The sequence below is a fragment of the Gymnoscopelus braueri genome, assembly GCF_963280865.1.
Source record: "Gymnoscopelus braueri genome assembly, chromosome: 12".
NCBI classification, from domain to species: Eukaryota; Metazoa; Chordata; class Actinopteri; order Myctophiformes; family Myctophidae; genus Gymnoscopelus; species Gymnoscopelus braueri.
The window spans coordinates 41,237,067-41,249,566 of NC_137614.1; the positions used below are offsets into that span (position 1 = coordinate 41,237,067).

General features: G+C 47.9%; 1 protein-coding gene across 1 annotated transcript in view; it reads right to left on the reverse strand.

The window, feature by feature from the left end:
- LOC308096574 (calmodulin-binding transcription activator 1-like) overlaps positions 1–12,500 on the reverse strand; it is a gene marked incomplete at both ends in the record, with an annotated part of 423,392 nt that overhangs the window by 178,649 nt on the left and 232,243 nt on the right. The window contains one exon of the mRNA XM_080443991.1: positions 12,117–12,252. Coding sequence (XP_080300117.1) covers positions 12,117–12,252 — 136 coding nt within the window. The remainder of the gene's footprint in view (positions 1–12,116; positions 12,253–12,500) is intronic.

The following is a 12,500-nucleotide window of genomic DNA, read 5'->3' on the forward strand; positions in this document are numbered from 1 at the left end:
GTCTCTGCTTTTCTTCTGCACCATCAGGTGTTATACCGGTGTTTTCCTTGTGTGTTAAAGGCCTCTTTAGCACCCTTTCATGTAAAATATCAATCCTTTCAGTATCAACAGGAGAGGAAAAGACAGTTTCTCAGCCCGGTGTGTAATACTTTTATACAAACACTTTGCCATTCTCTTTGAACTCCCCAGTTCCCCTTATTATCCCCCGCTTTGAAGAGTGGATGTTAGAACACTGGTATGTTTTGATTTAGCAGTTATTAAACATAACAGAGTGGCAAATTACTTTTTGAGCTTCTACGCCGATTTTTAATAATATATGGGCCACGTACAGTACAGTAGCCAGGCAGAATAAATACACAGGCTAAGAAAAATGTAAACGTGGCTGACGAGCAAGAAAGCACACACACACACACACACACACAGACACAGACACAGACACAAACACACACACACACACACACACACACACACACACACACACACACACACACACACACACACACACACACACACACACACACACACGACAAGACAAGTCGCCTGCAGAGTATTAACAAATTCTTCTCACTGAAGATGTCAGTATGCAAACATTTCTGCGGATGAGGGCAGAGAAGGGGGCTTCCTTTGAAATTCGGGGTCTGGGACGTGCGGCTGGTGGTGGTATACGATTCCAGCTCCGAGCCCTTCAAGCAAACGCAGCGATATGTATCCTAAACACTGGTGCTGTACAGCGTTATCTGAACCAGATGAAACGGGGATGTGAGTATTCGGGCCAGTAGGGGAAAGAAGAGTGAGCCCTGCCTGGGCTGCAGGGATCTATGGAAACACACTGTGTTCTACAGCCTTGTGTATGAAGAGAGAGAGCTGCACTATGCCTCGCTTATGCTCGACCGTACGATGGCGTCGCACGCTGGAACTAGCCAATCCCAAGCTCAAAAAGGAGCTTATACGGACGCAACGAGTTGTGATTGGCTATTTTGGCGCGCGACCGCGTCATACGACAAGTATAAATCGGGCTTTAAGCGAGAGGCCCTTTCAAGGAGGATAACAGAGATCAGATAGAGGGGAGAGAGGGAGAGAGTGTGTAAGTATGAGATTCACATATTCAGTATAAGAGCATTCCCAGGTAGCTGATCTAAGGCATTTTCACGCAATCTATATCATGCTTTTACAGGTTCTCTGCAAACGGAAAACTACTCCGTGGAGTCTGATCAATAGTATGACTCTTGTTGACCGCTTGGTCGTGGCCCGTGGACATAAAGCTCTGTAGCAACCAGGTGCGAGAGAGGAGAGGGAGCAAGAGCTGATGTGGATATTAAAAGAGATTTTAGCAGAGGAATTGCTCTGACATGGGGGAGTGAAGAGTTAAGTGTGAGGAGAATTACTGCTCTGACCGTCCACTTTGAACTTGCCTCCTTTTTATTTTAGGTTTGGGTTTTCGCTATAGGCATGCAGGCAGGCAGCGGGTGGGGTGGGGTGGGAGGTTGTGGGGGAGGGCAGATAGGGAGCGTGAATTCAACATTAAAGCTCATGAAAAATGAGTTTCAAGGTCCAGCGTTCGCCGCTGGAGAATAATATTCGTCCGTAAGCAGTTGCAGACAGCGGACGGCTGCAATCGCCTGCCAGTTTGCCGGCCGAGTCCGAGCCGGGGCCTTTCAGCACACATCAGTGGTGAGGAGGGGCAGCAGGAGGGGTTGGTTTCATCGGAACAGTTATGCATCTCAAGGAACTTAATGCACTTTCACTTTGTGTCGGAGAGGAGGGGCGGCGAGGCCCTTGAGAAAGTCAAATATAAACAGTTACAAATCGTAGCTGTCGGGGAAAAACTCTTATCTCCGTCTTCTAACTTTTTTTATAATGTAAAAAACATGACAAATAATAATGAGAAATTTGCCCTGATTCTTTGCGAGATTATAGCTCGGACAAAAAAAAGACCCTCACAGAGAGCTAGCCTCACTACATGAGCCACCATAAAACAAAAAATCAGCAGTCGTGAAAAAAAACAAGAAACACGAAAGAAAAAAGTATCACGCGCTATGCGGAACGGCAGTGTGACGCATTCATGCCCGCCCTCCTGCATATTCCATGTATATAAAATATTGCATAGTCTGGTGCTGTAGTAGGTAATGCTCTCAACTCTGCAGGTGTCTGTATCAAAACAGTGGACAGGTTCGGTTGCTTCAGTGCGGCAGGCAGCAGCGATAACGGATGACGCTGCGGCGAGGTCGGAGGCGGGACCCCCACTAACCTACGTTCCCAGGAATATATCTGGTCAGTGACTAGCTTCTCTCATCATCATCATCATCAACCCAGAGGAATCCTCTAAGATACTCATACAGCCCTCACCCCCACCCCCAACTCCACCCACCCCCTATGTGATGCGTGGGGTTTATGATCCAGGCACTCACTCACTTAGGATTCATCTGTATTGTTTTGATCACAAGGGCAGCGGGGACCGCGATAGACCTGCTTTATTTCCTGTCCCGCATATCGTCAGGAGGAAACCTCTATAACTCCATCTTTTTAAATACGTTAAATTTGACATTTGTTTCTTAAATTAATGCGGTACTTTGTTATTCATAATTTGAATCCTGAAAAGTTACATCCACCGACATCAGCGATATTACGGTCATTCTCACGTCGGCGGCCCATGACTTTGACTTGACCATGTTTACTTACCACGCGTAGGCACACACACACACACACACACACACACACACACACACACACACAACACACACACACACACACACACACACACACCACACACACACCACACACACACACACACACACACACACACACACACACACACACACACACACACACACACACACACAAAATGCACTGCTTTTCTTTGGTAAATGTATTCACGCACAGTGCAGGGGTACCGTTAAAGGCTTACAGGGTTTTGTGTGTATGGTTTTCTATATATTAAAGAACACAGAACGAAAAACAAGTTAACCATGAAATATCACATCAAATATAAACTCACTAAACAAATAACAGAACTTACAACTTACATATAAAAAGAAGGAAACAAATAACACTACTTACTTCTAATGGACGCACACACTGGAAAAAGTAAGGGTTTGTTGCTGAAGCTGCTGTTCTCTGCTCAAGGAAACTAAGAATGACGCCCTGACAAACTCTTGCTAATACAGGTGCAAGGAATCAGTAATCAAATTAACAGCAGGTGCAACAAAACGACCAATCAACTACTGTCCACTCAGCACACATCAGAAATCAAAGGGTCACAACTATCTTAGGAGGAAAGCAGAAACAATAATCATAAACATAGGGCTTGGGGAATCTTCTTAATTATACTTGAGAGTACATCAACATTTTAGGAGTTGTAAGCGCATCTAAGTATAAACCAGGCATCCCCAACCCCTAAACCTAACTTCTAAAATGTCTAATCCAACCCCAACCTGAATCTTTTCCTAATTGTAGGCCTAACTCCCCAAACCTTTTTCAACCACAAAATAAAAAAAGTCTTCACAATGTTTATTTCTCAAATTCTACTATACTTGGTCCTCACAAGTATAGTAATACGTACAGACACACGCATGTACACACACACACGCACACACACACACACACACGCACACGCACACGCACACGCACATGCACATGCACATGCACATGCACATGCACATGCACACTCCATCAAATCAAACCCGTCCCATAACAGCAAGTCAGAGTCCTCATCTTGAGCGACAGATTAAGTATTTCTCTGGTCGTTTCTTCTGGCTGGCATCACAATAAAGCAGCAGGGGGGGCCCTGCGGAGATGGCTCGGTGCGACAACGCGATAACGCCCGGGCAACAAGTGGCAAATTAAATTAAGGGGAAGTGCCGATAATGCACAGCTTTTGACAGGCCCTCTTATATGTACATTCAACGAGCGTCCTCTACAGCAACCCACCCCCCAAAAAAAAACAGCCCTCAAATCCCGCTGTCAGATTGAAGTGACGATAATGTGTGTGGGGGGAGGGGGGGGGGGTCGCAATGAAAGGCAAGAACAAGGGCTTAACTGTTGCCGAATGGTTCAGAAATTGCAAAGAACGACAAGCGGGGAAACTAATTACAGCGGGTATAAAAGGAAAAGCGCGGCTGAACTGGACACTCCCAACGCTGAAGGATAATACATTCACATGCAGGCAGGCTAATAACAACATAACAGCCCCCATTAAAGCCATTTTGCAGCGTAGAGAATCACTGCTTTAATCTACTATGCAGGATAAGTATCACACAACAAATCAAGTGAATAGCTCGGATCTATCACACCTGCACGCGCCGCAGCACGACGGAAGAGCAGCGCTCTCCCCTATCTGTGTCTCGGTAATGTCTCTTATCAATGTCACGGTAATGAGTCCTCTGACATGCTTTGCGCTCATTAATTCCGGGAGAAAAGAAAGTTCTTTACATTCATGAGTCCATGTTGGCGGAATACATTATCCGGAAGACTAACAAGACAGGTAAAAAGAGGACAACGGTCTATTTTCTCCTGCCTATTGCGACAGCAAACATTCAGTGACGATCACTCTCTCGGATAGCAGAAGGTTAGGAGTTATAACCATGGTAACCGCTTCGATAAAAATACCACAAACAGATTGGTCTTAACTCCTCCACAGCCAGGTAATTCAAAAGGAAGGGAAGCGCGCGGCGCGTGCTGTTAGCAAAAGGAGGAAACCAATTATGAATAAATAACAAAGGATCCTTTGAGAGGAATAAGAAGACAAACCAAAACAAAATCAGATGTTTACTGACGTCAAGGGCCAGCCAATTGGTCTGCTGTTAAAAAGACCAAAACAAAAAAGAATAGGAACATTTAGATAGATTTTTTTGTTGTTGTTATCTCCTGTATTGGTGATCTGATCTTAACCACTTAAACCCATATTGAAGGGGGTCCCCCAGAGGTCTATACTTGAACCCCTCCCCCAAATCTCTTTGCCAAAAATGAACACTCTACACAAGCTCACAACGTGTCGTGATGCAATGTGTTGTGAGCTTGGCGGATCGACTATTTTTGGCGAATGTCTGCCTATTTTCATTGAATGATTGCCTACTATGACATGCCCAGGGCCAGAATAGGGGACGCTAGGGTTCATGTGGTTAATGTCACAGTTGATCTGGGGGAGGGCCAGAGTGAAAGCATGTGTGGTGTCAGCTCTTCTCGGTAGACAGGGGTTTGTTTTTCGTGTCCTTTCACATCTGGTAACAACTACACAATAAAATCCTCAGTGTTCATTTAAGGATATAAGGATTTACTGTGTATTTACTGTAGTGTGTAGCTAACACTACTACTACTGGTGCAGTGGGGGGAAAAAAACACAAAAAAGACACTGCACGAGATATGCAGCCCATGCACTTTCAGCTCACCACTTAATACCCCCACTGCCGTTAAACAGGAAAATTAATCAACGCTCCCGTCTCCTCAACGCACAAAAAGGCAAATTCCTCGTGAACAAATCAAACTCAAACGCGGCTTTGCCACTGAATGTGTGATATTGGCTGACGAAATTATCTCGCGGGATGAAATTATCTCACAAAACACCCTTTAATGATTCAAGAGCTACCAAAGATGTCGTCTGTGCAACAGAGCGGTGGGGGGGAAAAAAGACCCTATAGCGGCGCATATTTAAGGAATCCACGTCTGAAGGTCATGTGATCGGTTGAAGGCGACACATTGTGGCATCCCAGAGTGCATCCACTAACAGCGTCCACTCCATTACGACATTAGCGACTAACGTTTTGACATTTGTCTTCATTATTATCAATGAACAGGGGCGATTGAGCCACCAGCATGCTCCATTACCCTCCTTCATTGCACAGTTGCACGGCTGAAATCACGCATTAGGATGGATCCAACATGAAATGACAACTTAGGAGGGTCGAGGAGGCGCAGCCTGATAATTTAGGGAGGCAAAGGGTGGAGGGGCGGTGGGTGTGGACTGGGAGTCGGGTTGGGTAGGGGGTGTGGGTTGATGTGTATAGGCAGTCAATTGGTATTAACCAATTAAACCCTACTGAGGATTGTTGACCGGAGTCCCCCAGGGGTCTATACAAGGGCCCCTCGTTTTTTTTCTTCCTTGTACACTAATATCAAGTGGTGGAAAAAGTACTCACATTTTGTACTTAAGTAAAAGTATCAATACTGCAATGTAGAAACACTCTGTTACGAGTAAAAATCCGGTATTCAAAATGTACTTGAGTGAAATATATAATATTTGAATGAGTATTCGCATTCAAATATACTTAAGTACTGAAAGTAAAAGTACTCATTTTGAAGAATGTCCCATTTCACTAGTTTCCAAATGTATAAAATTGCTTTGAAAATAGCAGATCTACAAGCTCACAACGTGTCGCAAAGCGACGCGTTGTGAGCTTGTAGATCGGCTATTTTCAAATAGCCTAAGTATGCATAGGGCTGAAGTGGGTAATGTATGTTTTGTAATGATAATCAAAATCTACCAAGTGAGTTTTCAAATAATTGTAGTGGAGTAAAAGTACAATATTTGCCTCTGAGATGTAGTGGAGTAGAAGTAAAAGTACTGAAAGTTGGGAGAACTCCAGTAAAGTAAAAGTATCTCAACATTGTACTTAAGTACAGTACTTGAGTAAATGTACTTAGTTACTTTACACCACTGCTAATGTCTTTGCAGAAAATAGACGCTCTGCAAGCTCGCAACTCTCCACGGCGCGTCGTAGATCTCTTATTCGCGCTGAACGTTGGCCTCAGAATAGGGATGCTGGGGGTTCATGTGGTTAGGGACTATAGGGCAGAGTGTAGGAAGAGTGACGCAGGACGGCACACCTTGAGACGAGAAGCTCATTTCAATCGGTATAATTAGCCTGTGGTAATGGAATAAGTCAGTAGCGCTACCACCTTCACTTAAGAGAAATCGATCTGTATTTGAGGGAGTTTATTAAAGCTTAGGAATAATGGGAGAGAGAGAGAGAGAGAGCAGGTGGGGGTGGGGGGGGGGGGCAGAGCGTAGGGAATGGTGGGGAGGAGGCGGGGGGGTTGAAGAGCTCAGCCTATACATTAACAGTTAATCAGGAGGAGGCGTTGGAAGTTTGACTTAGAAGACTGGAAGCAGATTGTGAGATCAGTTGGAGCTGGTCAGAGAGCAAATCTCTGTTCTCTCTCTCTATTTATCTCTCACTCCCCCCCTCTCTCTCTCTCTCTCTGTCTCTGTGTGTGCTGTTTCATCGTGAGAAAGCCAGGGGATGCTAGAGCTATGCTCTATCTACACCTCACTAAAGACCCAGCGTCTGAAGTCCAGCTGACATCGCTCCGTGAGGGGAATTGAAGCCGGGCTCTAACCACATTACCTGGAGAGACCCGATTAACCGCCAGTTGCCGGACGTCCTCATTAGAGCCGTTACGCGGCTCGCTCCCCTCTGGAGGGTTCAGCCGCGGCCAAACAGACAAAGATAACTATACGGCGAGAAGAAGAGGGGTGTGGTGAGGAGATAATAACGGACAGAGATCTCTCTTGCAGGAGCACCCAAATGCACGCTGTGTGCCAGGGGGGTGGGTGGGGGTGATGTGTGTGTGTGTGTCTGTGTGGGTGGGTGTTTGGGGGGGGGGGGGGGGCTCACTCATTTACCCAGCCGTCTGGCCGACTCACCTGGAGTGATGGGGGAAGAGACGTCAGGAAGGCAGGCTGCTATTTCACGGCCTGTTAAGCGCTAATGCTGCAACACGCCCCCGCGCACCAATTTTAGGGAACAGGGAGCATTACCGTCCGACTCAAGGTTCTGTCCGTCTGGACGGTGGACTTGGAGGGGAGGGGAGGGAGGGGGGGGCGGGGGGTGAAAGGGGAGGACATTAGGGAGGAGGAGACGAAGGAGACGCGAAGAAGAGGAGAGAGAGAGAGAGAGAGAGAGAAAGAGAGAGAGAGAGAGAGTGGGGGTTTCAGAAAGAACGAGACAGTGAGAGGAATTAACAGACTGAGAAAGGAGAGGGAGACAGAAAGAGTCAGAGAGAGAGAGAGAGAGAGAGAGAGAGAGAGAGAGAGAGAGAGAGAGAGAGAGGACAGAGCGCTGGCTCAGCAGCATGGAGCCAACAGGACAGCAGTGGCGCACGCCGACATCCACTCCCGCCACGCTAGGCTGCCTCTCGCTGGGCCCCCGAAGGCCCCACAGTCCTGCCCTCGCTGCCTTCCCCCCCTCGCCGGAGCCACTGAGCATCACTCGCTCCCCCAGCCACCCACAACACTTGTCCTCTCTGTCCCGTATAAGCCAGGGCCATGTAACGAGCGGCGGAGCCTCTAATACCAAAAAACGCACCGCGGGGACGGCCCGGGTGACGACAGCGTGGGCCCGAGAACACCAGAAAGGAATCTCCACAGTAACGGCGATAAGGTTATATAGCTTATAGGCTTTGTTCAGACTGCTGCAGGCAAAACCCATTTTGTTCCTCGAATCTGATCTTTTAGGACTGACCGTCCAAACTTTGCAAGTGACCACATGGGATTAGTGTGTTCAGTCATTGTCGACCTATCGGCTTGGGTTGCTGATAACGACGAAAAAAGGCATAGGCATGAGTAATGCTTAACTTATACTAGCCGATCTACTAGCTCACAGTGTGTCGCAGTGCAAAACATTGAGAGCTTGTATATATATCGGCAATGTTTGTCGAGCGACACCGGCGTACGTTGTCCACACTACTACCTTTAGAAGTCAGATCTGGGCCGCCACTCTGAACATTAGCCTACGTTATCCCGCTTGTATCCACGGTTGCCAGATCTGCTTATTATAATTAATAATTAATAATTTAATAATTTCCCCGCGATGCGACGCGAATTTTCCCCGCGATGCGACGCGTTGTGAGCTTGTAGATCGGCTATTTTCAAATAGCTGATGTATATGTTAAAGTGCTCATGTGGCCCATAGTCGCTTATTTTGGGCTGGTTTTCCTAGACCTGCTTTCTTGTTTCTCTCACAGAATCTGGCAACACTGCTCGTATCACACAACAACCGCCCTCGAGTTCCGATTTGAGTGGATTCAGCCTCCAAAGTGTGCAAACCAACTATTATCATGAACGTACATTTGACTGTTAGAGGTGGCCGGGTTTTTTGGATGCAACCCCTCCCCTCCCCTCGCCACCCCCCCCCCCCCCCCCCCAGCTCTCCCTCTGTTCCCTCTGTCGTGTTCCTGCTGTGTCCCCTGTGCTGCAGGCAAAAGGTCAAGTCATTCACACGTGTTTACAGTAACCATGGCTGAACGTGACTGATGGGTCACACATCCCATTCTGGAAGCACCGCCGTGATGGATCACCCCTCCTGTCTGCTCCCAGGATTCTGGGGTGTGTGTGTGTGTGTGTGTGTGTGTGTGTGTGTGTGTGCGATGGCATATAGAAGCACGGGTGGAGGATTTTTCTGTGTCTGTGTGTGTGTGTGTGTATTGGTGTGGGGGGGGATTGTGTACAAGGAGGGGAGGAGGGTGTTGGATACAGTGAGCATGCAGGTCTCACATGGCTGAAAGGCAAACACAGACATGTGCACGTGCATGCACAAAAAACAGCACCGTCTCAGCAATGACCTGACATATTTCAGCCAGCGTGTGTTTGTGTGCGTGTGCGTGTGTGTCTGTGTGTCTGTGTGTGTGTGTGTGTGTGTGTGTGTGTGTGTGTGTGTGTGTGTGTGTGTATGTGTGTGTGTGTGTGTCTGTGTGTCTGTGTGTGTGTGTGTGTGTGTGTGTGTGTGCATGCCTACCTGTATGTGTTTGTGTTTGTGTTTGTGTGTGTGTGTGTGTGTGTGTGTGTGTGTGTGTGTGTGTGTGTGTGTGTGTGTGTGTGTGTGTGTGTGTGTGTGTGTGTGTGTGTACGCACCTGTCTGCCTGCAGGCGTGTGTGTGTGTGTGTGTGTGTGTGTGTGTGTGTGTGTGTGTGTGTGTGTGTGTGTGTGTGTGTGTGTGTGTGTGTGTGTGTGTGTTGGTTTGTGCATGAATGCCTGTATACGTGTGTGCGTGTGCACGCGCGCATGCATGTGCGTGTGCGTGTGTGTAATGGTGGGTATGGTGTGTGATCTCTATGAGCTCCCAGGAGGCTCTGCAGGCCTGACTCAGTGTGTGTCTCCCACCTTCACACCCAGCCGTGGCTCTGCTGCTCGCAGCAATTAGCCCCTGGTAAATTAGAGTGGTTACAACCTATAAGAGCACCCGGTGCATTGGCAGAGGAGGACGGAGTGTCACTCGCTCCCAGGTGACTGCTGACAGCATCTGGGAGCACAGTGTGACTCGTGTGTGTGTGTGTGTGTGTGTGTGTGTGTGTGTGTGTGTGTGTGTGTGTGTGTGTGTGTGTGTGTGTGTGTGTGTGTGTGTGTGTGTGTGTGTGTGTGTGTGTGTGAGAGAGTGTGTGAGCACTTGTTTTACTATACTTGTGAGGGTCAAAACTGTCCACAACTCCTTGCGAGGACAACTTTTCCTGTGGTTATAAAACGATGTCGGCTTTAGGCTTGGAGTTGCAGGAAAATATTCAGGTTGGGATAGGGTAAGGATTAGGCATTTAGATGTTAAGTTTAGGGGTTGGCGTTGGAGTTATGTCTAATTCATACTTGCATCAAGTTGCGAGCTTGTAGTTTGGCTATTTTACAATATAAAATACAAGAAAGTAACTCAGGTTTTAGGGTTTGGGTTAAAAACCTGGGGGTGAGAAAATGGTAAAAATGGCATTTGTTAAACCACCTTCCTAAAAATGACGATGCCCTCCCAAGTATAGCAATACAAACGTGCGTGTGTGTGTAAGGATTTAGCTGCTCACTGTGCCCTTCGCCTCTCCTCTCGTCTCCTGCGTCCAGTATAGTACAGTACAGTACAGTACAGTACAGTACAGTACAGTACAGATCGTAGGTTTAATTCTTAGAGAAGTGAGCCACGGGGTTCACCGCTCCTCGCGTCCTTAATGGACAAAACGTTTGCTTTAATACCCACCGATCCATTACTCAGCGCTCGTGTCAGTGTGTTTGACTTTAGGTGTCAAGGAAATCTAATTTCCGAGCACCCTCCCAGGGAGGGGGATATTGTACCTGTTGGATTTAGCGTCGCTGCGTCATATTAATATTATTAAAGGCGGGCTGAGGGAGAAACTAAACTGCGACAGGCACAAAATGGTTCAGCAGGACGTCCATGTTAGACGTACAGCTGAGTTATCGGAGCGCCGCGGGGCCGGAGAAAAAGCTGTGAGCTGAGCGAAGGGAGAGGCCATTTTCTCTGAGTGACAAAATATGTGAAGCACAAACAGAGCCCGAGCTCCTGTCGGGAGAATGTCTGAGCTTTGTCTTTGTCACACTGGGTGACATCGACTCACAGCGCCACTTCCCAGACGCGCATGCCGCTTTGAGAGTGCGTGCGCATGTGTGTGTGTGTGTGCGTGCACGTGCGTGTGCGTGTGCGTGTGCGTGTGCGTGCGTGTGTGTGTGTGTGTGGACACATACAACAGTATAACCTGATCATATTTCTTGGTCCCCCATCTCTAGCCTATCCCAGCTCCTACAGGCCGCGGTTTGACTGCTTGTGGCGTAGCCTAGCAAAAACCCCAAAACTTCGGAAGTATTGAAAACAGGATAAGTGGGAGAGTGTGGCCGCGCTGACCGTTCTCATGAGGGGGAAGCGGGGGGGGGGGGGGAGAGGGGGAGGCGCTGTCGATAAATCAGCCAGGATGCCAGCCGGCGGCGGCACCGGCAATTTCAGCTGCAGGCAAAAGGTGAACCCGGGGTGGGCCATGATGTGCCCGGTGCCTTTATGGCGACGGGTCCACTACGAGGGGAGACACAGAGCTCGCTCCGCGGCACGGCTCTGAGCCCGGGGAAGATTAATGTAGGCTCTCTGGAGCAGAGGCAACATCCACTGCCTTAATAAGGTACAAACAATCGGTTCCACTCGGCTGCCTTCCCTGGGAAAACTATTGTTGTGCTGCATTGTTTCTCTGTGCCACTCCAGGGAGACAGCGAGCCCCCGACTTCAGCGAGTGACTGTCTCCATTACAGCCGGGGGACGGATCACCAGCAGACCGGCGTTTGTTGCGTGTCAGGGGCCCGGGGCTGGGGGCCTCGTTGCTTCCCCTCCCTTTCCCTTCCACTCAGTACAACACGCACATCCACTCACCTCCACTCCCTGCACTTTCAGCTTCATGTGATCCTCCCGCGTGGTTTTGCCGTCTTTCCTCTTCTTCCAGCAGTAGCCATCCTTTCTGTACTTCACCTTCTTCCTGTTGTACAATATCATCGACCCATTCTGCGGCCTGCATCCACAGAGAGAGAGGGAAAGAGAGGGAAGAGAAGAGAAGAGAAGAGAAGAGAAGAGAAGAGAAGAGAAGAGAAGAGAAGAGAAGAGAAGAGATTTGAAGGATCATTCCTTTACAGTGCAGTAACAGTCAGTGGTGGAAAAAGTACTCAAATTCTTTACTTAAGTAAAAGTACCAATACTGCAATATAAAAATACTCTGTTACAAGTAAAAATCCAGAATTCAAAATTTACTTGAGTAAAAGT